At 53.7% G+C, this 16,119-nt stretch overlaps 1 protein-coding gene across 3 annotated transcripts in view; it reads left to right on the forward strand.

Moving 5' to 3' along the window:
• The window catches only part of NEK6 (NIMA related kinase 6), an 82,350-nt gene extending 66,627 nt beyond the window's left edge, over positions 1–15,723 (forward strand). For all 3 annotated transcript variants that reach the window (XM_072960100.1, XM_015240352.3, XM_006205528.4), the window contains exons 8-10: positions 3,943–4,037; positions 11,066–11,179; positions 14,182–15,723. In XM_072960100.1, coding sequence (XP_072816201.1) covers positions 3,943–4,037; positions 11,066–11,179; positions 14,182–14,292 — 320 coding nt within the window. In that variant the 3' untranslated portion in view covers positions 14,293–15,723. The remainder of the gene's footprint in view (positions 1–3,942; positions 4,038–11,065; positions 11,180–14,181) is intronic.
• The last annotated feature ends 396 nt before the right edge of the window (positions 15,724–16,119 follow it).

Here is a 16,119-nt window from a genome sequence, read left to right on the forward strand (position 1 = left end):
CTTCCTGCAGTTAATGCTTCATGAATTAATTTGTTCCACGGATGTTTCTGAGCATCTAAGAGGAGGGCGGGTGGGTGAGGCTTTGCACAGCTCCCCTCAGGTTGTAACATGTATCAGACTCTCCCAGGAGCTGGTGGGAGACACAAGTGTCCAAGTTCCAGCCCTGGAGAGTCATCCCCCAGGCCTGGGGTTGGGCCAGGGAGCCAGATTTTAACAACTTCCTCCAGGTGACCCAGCTACAGCCACAGATCAGGCTAGTCTTTCCTTGTTCAACTGGCTCCTTCTGGACACTTCCTGGGACAGGCAACTCATTGCCTCCTGATGGACCCTCTCTTGGGAGGGCCCAGCACAATGTCAGGGCTCAGTTAACATTGGATGCAGATGGACAGATGGATGTGGATGGATGGATGGATGGATGGCGTATGCAGCCCTGGCATCTTAGAAGAAAGTACAAAAACACATTTGGGTGTTTGCCTTTTTCTCCTTGTACCAGCAGAAACTAGGATAAAAGCAGAAAGCAATGTCGAGGAAGAAGGTTGGGTGGAGAGTAGAGGGAAGGGGTAGGGTCGCTCCGACCTTCCTCTCCCGGGTGCTCCAAGGCTTTTACCACAAGCAGGGCTGAGGCAGGGATCTGGAGCCCTGGAAGGGGACAGAGGGACAAACCAAATGTCCAGACCTCCTTGAGTAGCCAGCTTTCCCTGGCCATGGGAGGGGGCAGCTTAACTAGACCTTGAGCTCACCAGCGGGCAGAGGCACAAGTGAACTGGAGAGCAGGTCCAGGATGGGGCTGCGGTGGCCAGTGGGGGTCGGGGAGCTACTCAAAGCCTTTACTTTCAGATCATTCTGGCTAAGGCACCCCAGACTAAAGCCTGGCCAGGTCATCTCTCCCCCGAGACCCTTCTGTAGAGGCCCAGGTGGATCTAGAATGAGCAGAGGGTAAGACTGAGATGTCGGGCCAGCCTGCGCTCCCTGCCAGGAGGGGGCTTGGCCAGGGGTCTTAGGGGTGCAGTGCAGCCAGACGGTGGACGCTGCCGACCCTCGCTGAGGACAGGGCTTCTGAGCTCCACCCCTCCCCCACTTCTCTGTGTGTAGCCCACCAGCTCCCCGTGGTTGTCCTGTGTGGGAGACAGTTCTCACCTCATCGGCATGTCCACCCACAGCACTGGAATCACTTATATCTTGGTCTGAGGTTCCCGCTGTTAAGTGAGAACTGTTTAAATTTCATCCTGTGGTTCGGATATGACAAGCCATCCATTTCACACTTGCCCGTTCATTTTCGTTTTGCTCCCTTGTGACCGAAATATACAAGGGTTTGCTCCTGGAAGTCGCAGTTTGCTTATAGAATCCCATACGGATTCGTATGTTGACTGACAGCTCTTTCTGCTGAATAGCAATTAGCCCCCTGATGTCAGCCATAAAGTATGCATGTAGGATGACACATTTCTCAAAACATGTATTTAAGTGATGGCTACTGTCTTGGTTTGGGGATTATTGCTATCAAAGTGTGCTTGGTTTCCTGATAAAGCAATAATCAGGTAGTCCCCTCCTGAGCAGACATCAGTTAAGTAAACAGTACGTTAGGCTGCAAAAAAAAAGTGTTAACCCTGACACAGGCTATCTGATAACATGCGGGTAGATTTATTGACTCATTGAGTAAATGCTTAGAAGGCATCTGCTGTGACCGGTCCTGAGCAGGGCACTAGGACACTTTGGTAACAAGGTCCTGCCTTCTGGGGAGCGCACCCTAGGAACAAGGGTTTCCAACACTGTTCACAGCCTCTACAAGTCAGCGGTGACAGAATCTCTCACCCATCCATCGCCAATGAGATGAGAAAAGTAAGAAGATGATAAAGTTTTCAAACAGCTAAACTTTTTCAATGCAGATACTGTCCTCGATCTCAAGATTTTTTTCTGCTTATTCTCGTATTAAACTGAATAGTGGTGACACCACATGGTAATTGGGATTTTGTGGTTTTTAAAAACACCTTTACTTGGCAAAATTCGGTTGCTGTGAAACATGGCCCATGACAGCCTGAAGTCTGGGCCCCTGCTTTGGGGGCTCCCATTGCTTTCCTGGTCCAGCTCCCCAAAAGGCCTCTTCTTCTCCCATGGTGGCCTGTGTTTCTGTGGTGCTGGACATCACTCCTTCCTACGGTCATCAGCCCACATCCCTAGGCTCAGCCTCTGCCACGCTGGACTCCAGCTCCCTACACAGACTCTGACCAAAGCAGCAGCAGCCTCCATCATGTTCATGTGGTATCTCCAGGCCAGTGAAAATGTGTGGCACCTTTAAAATCCTAAAGCCTCCAGATCAGTCATCCTCCAAATGGACTGAGAGCAGAATCTCAGGTTGCAGATCTCTGGTTGCCCATCCAGATTCCTAGGCCCCTCTTCAGCCCTGCCAAGTCAGCCCCTCTGCTGCAGCTTGCATGCCTCTGGTGATGGGGAGCTCACCTCCTCACAAAATCTTCCCATCTTTGCCCAGCTCCAGATCTCCAAAAGTGTGCCCCCTCCAAATTTTCCTGTTCTTAATAAAAATGGAATCAAATAGTGTGTGCTCTTTTGTGCCTGGCTGCTTTCCCTCAACACTGCGCCTGTGAGATTTTTCCATTTTGTGGCACATACCTGAGATTTGTTCTTGTTCATTGCTGTTCAGTGTTCATTGTGAGAGGACCACATTATCCATTTATCCTTTCTGCTGGTGATTACCACTTGTCTCCAGTTTCTGGCTCTTATGAATAAAGCCACTCTGCATTTCCTTGATCATGTCTCCTGATGGACAGCTGCAGTCACTGCTCTTGGGCACATACCTAGGAGCAGAATTGCCGGGTTATACAATGTCACCAGTGTTCGGCTGTAGTAGATCCTGCCAACAGTTTTCCAAGGTGGTTGTGCCATTTTATGGCCCCATCAGCAATGCATGAAGGTTCTATTTGCTCCACACATCACCACTTTGGTTTATCTCAGTCTTTTTAACTTTAACCATTCAGGTAGGTGGGTGGTGGTACCTCACTGTGCTTTAAATTTGCATTGTCCTGAGAAGTAATGAGAAACACAACGTCATTTCATGTGCTTGTTGGCCATTTGGATATTCTCCTTTGTGAGAGGCCCCTTCAAGTCTTTCGCTTAATTGAGGGAGGGGGATGTTTGTCTTTTATATACTGGTTCATTGAAATTTTAAAATATATTCTATATGTGAGGCCATTGTTGGGTATATGTGTTGAGACGGTTTTCTCCCAGTCTGTGGCTTGCCTTTTAACTCTCTGAATGGTCTTTTGGTGAACTAGAGTTCACCAAATTTTCCTAATTTTTGCTAATTTTAATGAAGTCCAGTTAATCCATCTTTTCTTTTATGGTTAGTGTCTTTTCTGCGCTGCTGAAGAAATCTTAGCACCCCAAGTTTAGACATGCTGATCGGCGCTAGGAGCCAAGGGTAGTGGCTAAGAACTCAGTTTCTAGAGCCTGAAGATGTGGGTCTGAACCTCAGTCCTACCACTTTTCTGAGCCTCAGTTTCCCCATCTGTAAAATGGGCTGATACTCATGATGTGGTTGGTCAACATTCACTGTTGAGAGCCTTATCTGGACTCTTCTGGGATTCAAGTAGCCACCTTAAAGGACACTTCGTCACTTTCTTTGTAGAGCCTGGCTGCAGTGTCCCATTCCCCTGGGCAGTTGGCAGGAACACCAGTCCCCAGCCCCCAGAATGAGTCTCAGGTCTAGGCAGGTCCCTGTCTCCAGGGGCTTTTAGGGCCCTACCATCATGGGAACCTCCGTTCAGGCCCAGCCCTGTCATTTGACAGTGGAGGGGGTGCAGAAAGAGAGGGAGAGGGGTCTGCCCAGGGTCCCAGTGAGGCTGAGGCTGGGCCTCACGCCCTCCCCACCTCGCCCTCAAGTGCGGCCTCTGCACAGACTGTAAACGCCCCCTCTCTGCTGTGTTTCAGTGGGGACGCCATACTACATGTCCCCGGAGAGGATCCATGAGAACGGCTACAACTTCAAGTCTGACATCTGGTCTCTGGGCTGTTTGCTGTACGAGGTAAGTGTCTGGCCCGTGGCTCAGCGGTGTTTGGTGGGGTCTGTGTGGTGGGTGCCAAGCCGGACAGGGTTCACCCCACCAGCTTAGGGTGCAAACGGGGTATGCACAATGTCTGCCTGTGGCATTGGAACCCCTGCGTCCTCTCCTTCATTGCATGCAGCCTAGCATCCTCCTGCTTGGCAGTGCCAGGCTGGAAGAGGTTAGAGGTGTGACCAGTGGCGGGCTGGGTGCCCTCTCACCCTTGGGCTGCTCAGATCTGGGAAGGAAAACAGACTGGAAGCAGACAGTCCAGTGTCTGCTTGTTGATGGAAGGAGCACAGGCAGGGGAATCTGGTTGCCCCTGTTTCCCTGGTAACCAGGGCAGTTCTGTTCACTGTGTGTCATACGCTCATGGATCAGGCCCCATGCAGGGCCCCTGGGACAGGAGGAGTCAGCTCGGCCCATGTCTCTGGAACACTCCCCTCCGAGCGGTGTCCACGTTCTTCCAGCCCAGCAACATAGGTCTCACTAGAGACCACCACCCGCTCCCCTGAGCTATGAAATGGAGCCACCAGATGGCCAACTTGGATGGAGGGACAGGAACACTTCTGAGTCTTGGTGGGCTCAAACATGAGACAACAGGAACTCATAAAGTCCCCACCCATTTTGGCCAGCCATCGGGGGCCCTGGATAACGGAGCTGGAGAGCACAAACCACTCTTGGTCATGATGGGAGGGAGGCCTGAGTCCTCTAGCTTCTCCAGGTTGGCAGCCACATCCTCCCACCTGGACCACCCTGTGCTGGGCAGCTCTGGGATTCCATCCATCTCTTCATCTGTAAAACAGGAATAGTAGTTGTCTTGCATTGTCACAGGCCAGATAGATGAAGTAACAGGTATGAAAGGCTTTGAAAACCCTCCAGGGACTTTGAGACACCAAACATGGTTTGGTTTTAAAATTGGAGCCTTGATTATTATTCTGCTTTCCCTGGGGAGGACTTGAGCGTCTGTGGAATCTGGCTTGGAACTGATTAGCTGAAGAGTCTCCCAGGGCAGCGACACTCAGGTTTGAGTTGAGGGGCCACCAGGAATGATCTGGAGTTGGAGAGACTGACTTCTTTGCTTCTGTGAGACTGTTGACTCTGGGAACTGACCTCATGGTCCATGGGTATAAATTCAGGAATAAGCTGCCCACTGCGGATGTGCACGTAGTGGACCCCGGACTGTGGCAGCTATGCAGTTGGGGTCTTTTGGTGGTGGGATTCCCCCCTCCCTGCATTACAGATTGAGGCTATGAGATCAGAACTCTGATCCCTTTGCAAGGTTTAAACTTTATAGTGTCTTTCTTTTTAAGCCAGTGGCCTGTTATTATTAATAGCAGACATTTCATTTTAAAAGAGTGGCCTTGTGGTTAAAGATGAAGCCAAGTGGAGATGTGGCCCTTGTGGCTATTATCCCTGGGCCCCCTTCTCCTGGAAGTCCACCGTGTGGGTGCCCCACAGAATTACTGGAGGGTCTGTGGGTGAGTCAGGCCCTGGCAGTCAGAGATGGGGTGTCTGTTGTAGGAGGAATTCTCTTAATGAGCACCATACGGGAGCGTCGAGGCAGTGCCCTCTCCCGCTCGCCCCCCCAGCCCCCTCCCCACCCCTGGTGGCTGCAGTGGATCAGGAGTGCGGAGTGATTCCTGGCCCCTGAGGGTGCAGGAGGGCTGAGCTGTGAATCCGTCCCATGTGTGTGAGCACACAGCTCATAAAGCTAGGATGATGTGGGTTGAGAGATGCAGGGCCTGGTGTGGGCCCAGACCTTAGCCAGAAAGACTTGAGTTCAAAGCTCAGCTCCCCGGGAGCTGCAGGTGTGAAACAGCCCCGGCTCAGAAGGCCCTTGGCAGAGGCGGGCAGGTCATTGAAGTGGTACTACTGCCTGCGAGCCCCGACCCGACCCAGTGCAGGCCAGCAGCTCGCCACGTTTCCCTTTTCGCTGTGGCCAGCAGGAAGCCAGAGTTCAGCTGTCTTCTGTCCCCGCGGAAACGCCGCTTACCTCCTGTCCTCATGGGTACTGTCCCTGGTCTGGATGCTTTTCACCTTTCCGTTCTGCATTCGGGATTTCTACCTCTGTGACCCGTGCGGGCCTCAGCGGAGCAGGCGACCAGGGTGTGCCCCGCCTGCTGCTCTCCTCGGGGCGGGGAGCACCCCATGCTTGTGCCACGCTCCCTGCCCGAGCCCTTGCCTGACCCTGGAGGGAGACACAGCACCAGCCTGGTGGATCTTGGGCCAGGCAGTCCCCCGAGTCCTCGCTGTTGGGCATTTAAACACATATGTAAAGAGGCAGCATCTGTTAGCAGCCCCCCAGCACGGAGGTGCTGATTTATTTTATTATTGATTTATTTGTTGGTCATGCGGCTTGCAGCCAGGGAGGGACAGATCGGCAGCCGGCTATCAGTGAAATCAATGGAGTCCTGCGGGCACTGACGTCCTCGGGGACAGCTGATCTAAACCTCGTGGCCCCGGGCCTCCCGCAGAAGAGGCCAACCCCTCGAGGGTGAACGGCAGTGGGGGCTCTTCCCCAGGCTGCCATCCCTCCCCACCCACAGGCCTTGTCGGGAAACAGAACAGGATGCTTTCCCTGCAGAGGGAAAGGGAGGGAGGTGCCTCTGAGCCCACGGCCCTGGTAATTGGAAGGGAACGCCCTGCAGACACGACCGGAGCCCCCGCTGCCCAGCCTGTGGGGCCTGCCATCGGAGAGCACCAGCCTTCAGAGCTGTAACAGGCTCCCCACCCCAGCCCCAGATCGCATGCGAGGACTGAGGATTCCACGCAGCCCCAGTGGAGCACACCTGGGCCAGGGAGGCCTGGGACCGGAGGTGACGACAGAGCCAGAGAAAACCTGCCCGAGCTAGGGGCAGGTCTGCCCTTCCCTCAAGTTCCAGCATGAACTGACGTCTCAGGGGCCCCCATGCTCCGTCCCTGCAGCCACTGTAACAGATTCCCAGTTGGCCTCTTAAAACCATACAGTAATTCTCTTACCGTTCTGGAGACCAGAAGTCCGAAATCAATTTCCCTGAACTGAAGGCAAGGAAAGTGCAAAGGCCACCTACGTTCCGTGGCTTGTGAGCCCCTGCTATATCACGTAAGTCAGCACACCTCCTTCTCCTCTTCTGCACTCACATCTCCCTCTGCTCCTTCTTACAAGGACACTGTGATTACACTTAGGGACACTCCCCTATCTGGGGACCCTTCATTTCATCATGTCTGCCAAATCTCTTTTGCCATATAGGGTAACACATTCATAGCCTCCAAAAATAAGGACATGAACATTGTTGGGGGCCTTTATTCAGCCTGCCACACCCTCTTGCACCTGGGCAACCAGATGTCCACTGAGCACCTCCTGAGATCACCTTAAGATGCTGATGTTGACCCATGACTGGAGGAGCCGCCACAAAGCACTACACCTGGCCTGCACCCCTCAGGATGGGTGCCAAGTGAGATCTGTCTTGAAGAGGTCAGCGCAGGACAAAAAGGCCAAACAGCCCAACAGCTGGGAGCAGCGCTACCCTGGACATCGGGGTGAATCACAAGAATTGCACCAGGCCAGTCCCAGCTTCGCTATAAGGGAGGAAACAGGCTCAAAGAGCTGGAGAGACTTCCCAGGGTCACACAGCAAAGAAGCGGCCTAGATGGACACTGGTACCCAGGCTGTCAACGCCCGCCCCTGTGCACAGAAGCCAGGAAGGGACCAGTGGTCCTTGTGGGCCGGGGCCTCTCCCCTTATCTCCAGCCACCCGGGGGCGGTGTGCCTGATGGAGAAAGAGATGCAGGGCCTCTGCTCAGAGCCCCTTTGAGGGGAAGGCCCGGTTGTGAGGAGCCCTTGGCGACTTCAGTGGCCCCTCCTCTGCTCTGGGAGCTCCCAGCAGAGATGCCTGAGCCTGGCCTATGGGAAGGCCTGGTGCTTTATTTTCATTACCCAGCACGCCCCGTGGAGGCACTCAGCAGGCTGCCTGGGCTCTGCAGAATTTATTTATTTGCAAGGGAGCTCAGCTCTGAGCACGAAGCTGAAGGAATTGGCTCACTGGGCGCCAGCCCCAGGATCCTCAGTGGGATGCCTGCTCACAGCAGCCTCGAGGGGGCCAAGACCAGCAAGAAAGTGGGCCGGGGGAAAAAAAGACGAGGGATCAGCCGTGCCTTGTATGGAAACCTGCTTTGGAATTCTGGCTTGTGCCAGAGAATGGTCTGGATGCCCCCTAATACTTCATGGGGAAGCAGGGCTGCAGACCACTTGGCAACTGGCCTCTGGGTTCAGCCTTCGCTCCAGGATGTGCTTGGGAGATACTGATGAGGAGATGGATATCTGAGGCCCTGACAGGGCCAGAGTCAAAGGCAGTCGCTGTCCCCTCTGAGTCAGAGTCCCCTTCTCCGTCTGACATCTCAAATCACACACCAGTTTCCCTGAGCCCTCCCAGCGGGGGCAGGTGCCCACACACTCCCATCTCCCTCGCTATGTGTCATCCCAATAACGCCAGGGAGGAAAAGTTCTGCATGTGAGAAGCGACGCAGAGAGCCGTGGCTTTGGCCGTTCTAACAAGGCAACCAGTATCAGCCCCAAACGGCAGTTTCTCCTCTGCTTCAACCAGTCAGAGGTGGGTGGTCGCCAGTACGAGATCTCAACAACCGGGGTAATCGTTCTAATCCCACCGTCTCAAGCAGCCCCAGAGGTTCCTTCACAGCCCAGTGCGCTGATCTGGGTGGAAGGCCCGTGGCCGCAGCTGGAGGGGGAGCAGGCAGGGATGCTGCTTCTGCGAGAACCTGCGTTTACAGATGGAGAAGCCACCGTGAGCCAGGGAGACTGAGATGACTTCTCTGCATAGCCCACTGCCGACCGTGTGCAGAGAGCTCTTCTGAAGCAGCACGGGGAAAGTGACGGAAAGAAAGGTTGGAGAGGCCATCTGAAGGAGATGCTGATACAGGGCTCATGCTCTGCCATCCTGGGGCCCTTTGGAAGCCCCAAATAGCAAGATTTGTGCAGATCAGATCAGGCTAGCTTGTTGAAAGGATCACCCAGTCCCTCTTCCAGGTCAGACACATGAAAGACCAGAGCCCGTGTTGTGGGGCCAGCGTTTAAACATCCTTCCTACTCTGAACAGAAACACTTTCCAGGAAAATCCATCTGACTCCTCCTGCATGGTTTGAAGGGCACCAGATCACGACAGTGCCCACCCTGGTGCCCCAGCTGCTCTCTGCTGTGGCAACAGATGTCCTTTTGAAACTGCTTAATTAACCCTTTGTACCCAAGGTTCTCATCTTAATTATTAGAAATGCTTCACCCAAGCAATGCCATTTTGCATACTAGATGGTAAAGCCAGTTCCCAGCCCGACTGTTGGAGCCCACGGGGGCAGGGCCTCTGTGTTCTCATCCTGCCCTGCCAAGTGCCAGGGCCGCTCCCTGCAGCCTTCCCACAGTGTGGGCTTCACAGTCAGACAAGTTCTCGGGCCTCCTCAGAGGGACCCAGGCGCCTGGTCGGTGGGAGGAGCGAGGGAAGGCTAGACGCCCATCTGAAAGCTCCCAGCCATGGCCAGGCGCCTGGGCCCACAGGTGCTGCCCCAGGCAGACTCCTGACCTGGGTCAGGGGAAACCCCCAAATCTCCAGGCTACACTGCCTCTCCAAAGGCCATTTGGCAACCCAGGGACACTGCCTGGGCTCTGAAGCCCCCTGGGCTCTTCTGAAGGAGGCAGGCCCTGCTCCGGGCTCACCCGACCTGTTCACGGGGGTGAACAGAGGATGGGGGCGGACCAGGAAACTCAAGCTGTTGGGCTCCCACGGGTTCCGCCCTGCCCTGAGTTGGGGCTCGCTGGCCCATCCTCTGGGTCCTGAAGGGGGTGAGCATTCCTCGGTGTCCCGCAGTGCCCCCACAGAGCCCGTGCAGAGTGGTCCTGGCAGTGCAGCTCCTCGAAGGGACCCTGGGCCGAACGGACAGGCAGGCGGCCGCAGTTCCCCGGCGGCCCTTGATTAGCAGGAGGCGTTGGGCCGTAATTGGCGGCAGATGACAGTGAGCGGGAGGGACGGGCAGCCCTTGAATCCCATCGCGGAGCAGTCGGCAGATGGGGCTGGCACCTGGCAGTCCTGCACACCCCCTCTGAAGACACCCCCAGCGGTGCTCGGAATAGGGGATGGGAGTCTGGAGCCTCCGGAACAAACAGGGAGGCCTGGTAGATAGTTTCCTGCCTGGGTGAGAACCCGCCAGGGCCACCAGCAGAGCCCCCGAGGAGAGGGCCTGCCTTCAGGGTGGCAGCTCAGGTTGGGGGGCCTCAGCCCTGCAGGTGGACCCTCGTCCATTTTACGGATGAGGAAGCCAAAGGCCAGAGCCCCAGCAAGAGAATGCAGAGCCGGGCTTCGGGAAGCTTCCACCCTGGAACTTATGTGAAGCAGAGTGTCTGGGGCCCCTCATTCAAGGGCAGCCAGGCAGCCTGCCTTCCTCCTCCTGCCTCCCCCCATGATGATGGCTGGGCACCTGCTTCCGCAGACGGCAGCAGCCACTGCCCCAGACGCCAGGCTCTCTCCCAGCCGCTCTGTAATGGGCTGGCGAGAGCAGCCAGAGTGAAAGCCAAGAACAGAAATGCCTCACTGCCCACTCCCCGGCCCAGGGGTTAGTCCTCAGATAAGTAGTTTACTAAATAGACACCCTCCCATGGGTGTCTGTGGATTTGCTTTCTGGAAACATCGGACTGCGCACCAAGAACCAGCTCCCGGCCCCAAGCACAGCTCCTGTGTCCCCATCTGCTGTGTGCGTGCGACCAGAAGCTGTCCCTGAGAGCCGAGGTGTGAGGCTGGCCCTTCCTTCTTGTCTGTAGTTTTGTCACTGAACCCGCTGTCCCATTTAATTTGCTTATCAAACAAGGATCATGTTAAAATTGCCACTTGCAGTTGAACCCCAACTTCCTCAGGATGTGGGGGGGCTGCCAGACAGCCGCTGCAGGGCGACCAGGGAAGCGCTGGTCGGAGAGGCCCTTTGCCCCTGGACCTCAAGGCTGAAAACCCATCTCTCATCCCTCGTTGCAGATGGCAGCTCTCCAGAGCCCCTTCTATGGGGACAAAATGAATCTCTTCTCCCTCTGCCAGAAGATCGAGCAGTGTGACTACCCACCGCTCCCTGAAGAACATTACTCGGAGAAGGTGCGTTTGCTGCCTGAGGGCTGGGCCTGGTGCGCTGCCCACCTGCACGGCTCCAGGAGGGGCCGTTCCCAGGTCCCACAGCTGCGGGGCTGGGCTTGGGTTCACTTAACAGGGTGGAGAAGGAAGATTTCTGGGACAGTGACTCAGAGGAAAAAAAGTAGATTGATTTTACAGAAGAGGTTTCAGGGACCCATGTGGGCCTCTGGACAGCAGGGCTGCGGCCCACCCCCCGGCACACTTCTGCCCACTAGACTCCCAACCCGGAGTATGAGGTTCCCTGCTGTGGGTCCTGGAGATGGGCTCATGTGGTGTCAGACAGCAGCGGGTGGCAGGGCCTTGGCTGGCCCCTAACCACCACTGGCGGCCTCTCCGCTCCTGTGACAGGAAACCACAGCCAGTAGACTGGTCTTGCTGTCACAGACCTAAGACACACCCCTTGGTCTTTTATTTTCAATATTTCACACTGAGTGCAGGGGTCCTGGGCACAGAGTCTGATAGGTCCTGCCATCAGGCTGTGACAGGTAAGACTGTGTGACAGTGTCATCTCCCTCAGTTCCCTCATCTTGAAAACAGGGTTAATACTTCTGCCTTCACGGATAACATGTGAGGATGAAATGACAGGTTTACAGCACAGCATGGTTAGGGTGTAGACAGATGCGCAGGTTTACGCACTCCCCTCACTGTTCTTGGCTGAGTTACTGAACTCTCAGTTTCCTCATCTGTAAAATGGGGACAATCCTGGACCTACCTCACAGGATCAGTGTAAGCATTAAGGTGATGCACGTGACATGCTCGGTCCAGCACCAGCCTCATGTTTACTACCACCACCAGCCAAAGCAGCCGCTGGAGGTAGCAGAGGGCCTGGCTTAGAGTAAACGCTCCATACGGAACAACTATTATTGTTACTTCTGTTCAAGGTCAACGCTAGTGGGTGTGATAGGGAGTCTGAGGTCCCACCCTGCAGGACCACAGGCCACTGCCTCACAGTAATAGCAGATCAGATTGATGACTTACTGTGTTGAATCTGCCCCCATTTCATTTTACCAGGAAGGAAACTGAGACAGACTGGTTAAGTAACTTGCCCAAGGTCACACAGCTTGCAGGTGAAGGCAAGGTTTGACCCAGGTGACCCTGTGCCACCCTGCTTCTTGAGGGCATGCCTTGTCCGTGGCCCAGCTGGGGTGTGGCAAGGTCTGTGCTGCTGACCACAGTCCTGAAGGCTCTGAAGGAGCAGCCCTTGGCCACCAGGGGCCTAGGCCTGAGCTGGCCAAACCGTAGCGACCAGGCGTCCCGATACGTGCTAAGCCTACGTCCAGGCAGGCCGCCTGGGTCGTCAGCCTTTGTTCCCAATGCCCGGCTTGCCGGCTCTGTGAACCCCCAGCCACCAGAGTGAGGGTTGGGAGCTCACGTTCCTACAGAGCTGCTCAGTGGTCAGTGCTCTTTCTCGCGTGGCTTTTGCTTCGGTGGCTGCAGAGTTCTATGTGCCTTTGGAAGAAATACTTATGCTCTGGAGTGGAAGTTGGCAGGAAAGGAAAAGCTAGTCAGAGTTGTTCAGCAAGTTTATAGTTGCATTTGGTGTTTCTTTCCCATCTTTTGTTTGGATTTGGAATTTTGTTTGTTGAAGTCTGTTAAGGAGCCATGCAACTTGGAGCAAATGACAACTTCTCTGTGCCTCAGTTTCCCATCTATAAATGGGAACAGTAACCTCTGCCTTTTGGTTCTGAAGCCGAAGTGAAGTTTCCTCCCAAGTCAGCCTTCCGCCCTCATGCACTCCTGCTCCCCAGACCTGGCTTTCAACAGCCGCGTGCAGCGTCTAGAGGTGCTGATTCTTAGCGCTGCAGCGCACCTCACTTCTGAAGGTAAACCACCTCTTAGAAATGGAAATAAGACACTTTCTCTGCTGAAATTTTCAAAAGGGCAGTGTTGCTGTCTGTGTAGTCTACTCAGAGATGAGCAATTCGGGTCACATAGATCTCACCTTAATCTGGTTTTCTTGGGCACTTTAACCGTCAGAGGCCAACACAGCTACCTTCTCCTGAATACTGTAAGGTTCTAAAGAGGACCTCTCACCAGGGGCAACCTCGGGCTCCAGGGCATCCGAGCTGGCTGCGGGCTCAGGTGCATCTCGCCGGGGGCTTCCCAGTGTTGATAAAGTGGTGGAATCCCCAAAAGGCAGCACTTGGGCTGGAGCCTCTCCCAGCGGGAGGCACCCCAGGCCCCTCAGCCTGGACACCTCAGGAGTGAAACACGGAGTGTGCGCAGCAACCCAGGCCCCCGTGTGACCCTTGTGCCCTCCCCAGACTCCCTGCGCATGGCCACTGAGTCCACATGAGCCCCCTTATTCACGACTCCCCTCTGCCTGCTGCTGCCCCGCCAGCCCCTCAAGCAGCAGGTATTTAAATGAAAAAAATTGCAGTGAGCCCAGTGATACAAGTTAAGATGTAGGCTTTTTAAGGTCATTATTTTAATTACCATTAAAATAATTGGCACTCTGGCTACCAGAAGAATGGAGGCGATCAGAGGCGCAAGGCGCCCCTCCCCCACCCCGAGGCAGGAGCAGCCTTCAGTGTCTGTATAATTAAAAGCTCCGTCTTTCATGAGCACAATAAAGAGGCCAGGGGGTGGGCAGACTGCAGCCCTGCTGCATGTTAATGCATTTATTATGATCAATAAGCCCTTGCCTTGAGTCTTCTCCTCTGGTTTGGGCATCTATACGACTGACAGCAGACATACACACACTCACACACACACGCACAGTACACAGATTTGCTCAGTAGTGTAGACAGTTGAAAGTTCAAAATTATTTGCAGGTAACCATTCTCAAGGTCTCAAAGCATGGCCTTCGGGGCCAGAGAGGCCTAGGACTGGTCCTAGCTCTGCCCTGGGGACTGTGACTCCGCACCCACTCCTCACCTTCTAGTTGCCATGAGGGTTTACATGAGTTAACGCAGAGCCTCAACAAGGCTGCTTAAGAATAACATGCATCATCCTCTCTGTTGCAGTTACGAGAACTGGTCAGTATGTGCATCTACCCCGACCCCAACCAGAGACCCGACATCGGGTACGTGCACCAGGTTGCCAAACAGATGCACGTGTGGACTTCGAGTACCTGAGCGCAGACACAGTGGGCCTCATCAGAAGCCACACCGCTCTGCCTCACCTGAGTCTTCTCTCCAGAGTGGCCACCTGGTAGCTGAGACCAACCAAGAGGGTTCAGCAGGTCCCCAAAGGGGGGGCCGGGCTTTACAGCAGATGCTGAACGTAGGGCTGCTGGGGGAGGGGCACTGGTCATGTCATTGGTGGTCACCTTCACAAGTCCTTTCTTTAAACTGTTGTGGACACTCTCAGCTGGGTTAACAGGGCGGGTGGTTCAGCGAGCCACTGATGCACCCCTTGTATCTGGCTTGTAATGTGAATCTTTAGGATAACCCTTTCAATGGCCTGTCAAGGTCTGTACTAACAGGAGAGTCGCAGGAGACTGTGTGATTTGTAGTGAGCCTTTGAAAATGGTTAGTAGCAAGTTCTGTTTAGCTCTTAGAATCTTTTCAAACAGTCAAGCTGTGTGCTTCATTTACTCTGTTGTAAAGGGACAACGCGGAAATCATTTTTTTAAGTAGAGTGGAGATTTTCCTAATATTTTTATCTACGTTTGTAACCTGATGAATGACGATCAGGAGAACCCAGCATCTGGCACAGGGGCAAATATTATTTGAAAGCCGTGAGTGTTTTCTGTGCAGTTGGCTCGGCCGTCTTCTCCTGAACACCTGCTATGTCCCAGGCAACACTGCCTGCTTGAATGCTGGCAGTGCCTTGACTGATCAGTGTTAAGTGTTTTCCTCCATGAGAAGGAAACACAGGATATGGAAACTATATGGGCTTTGCCCTCAGGCTGTTCTCTGTACAAGTTCTGGTTCTGCAACTTTAAGCAGCGAGCTTCATGGCCTCTCTGAGCCTGTTCCCTCATCTGTAAAATGGGACTGATAACATCTACCTTCAGGGTTGCTGACAGAATTTGAAATAAAATATGTAAGTTATCTAGCACGCTGGAGATGATCCAGAAGTGGCAGCCACTCACTCCTTCACAAAACTGAAGTCCATGGACCATGTAAGTCAAGAGTTAATGTACAACTGTATTATTTGTAGGAAACCAGGAATGTGTTCATTTATTTCTCATTCCCAAATAGGATTAACTGTGAAGACTAATTTATAAATGTGAACTTAAGGAAAACTCAAGCTCTGAAGGAAACAGTCTGAATTTTGTTTTTATACTCAAGTTAATCCCCAAATGGTCTAAGGTGTCATCCACTGACTTGGTGACAGTTCATCCCTGGGACAAAGCACAGGCCTGCCCTCTCCACTGATGTCCTGTCCGGGGCTCTAACCCGGCCTCCCTGGGGATAGAAGGATTTGGGCTGGGCCACTGCTTTGTTTCCATGTGTGAACTCTGTTCTACTGTAAGACTGTTGGATTTGAGAGATTTTCTTCAGATGCAACCTTTGCTTTGTACTCATTCTCCATGATTGAAATAAAACGGGATAAGAGGGCTTCCTTCTGTGAAAGAGTACAATTCACGAATAATTTTAAAACAGCTCCACATTGCAGCACAATTTCTTGAGCCACCTTTAAAAACACAATTTCTTGGGCCCCAGACATTCTGAGTAACCTGGGAATTTTTTTACGCTTCCCAGATAATTTTAATAAATCATCAGCCAAGATGCTGTCCTAAATAATTCCATTGTTCTCTGTACCCCACTTCTGGCAGTTAACCAGGGAGGCAGCCAGACCCTGTCCCCTGTCTGGCACTCACCACTGAAAGCTTTTCTGATTCCGGACAGATTTTTTGCAAGTATTCTGCTTCTGCCTCTCAGAGCCCCTACTGCCCGTCTCCCTTGGCAGTGCCAGCCTTGGACACAGATGAACTTGCTTCCTGCACGCCATCC

The sequence above is a fragment of the Vicugna pacos genome, chromosome 4 (genome assembly GCF_048564905.1).
Source record: "Vicugna pacos chromosome 4, VicPac4, whole genome shotgun sequence".
In the NCBI taxonomy this organism is placed as follows: domain Eukaryota; kingdom Metazoa; phylum Chordata; class Mammalia; order Artiodactyla; family Camelidae; genus Vicugna; species Vicugna pacos.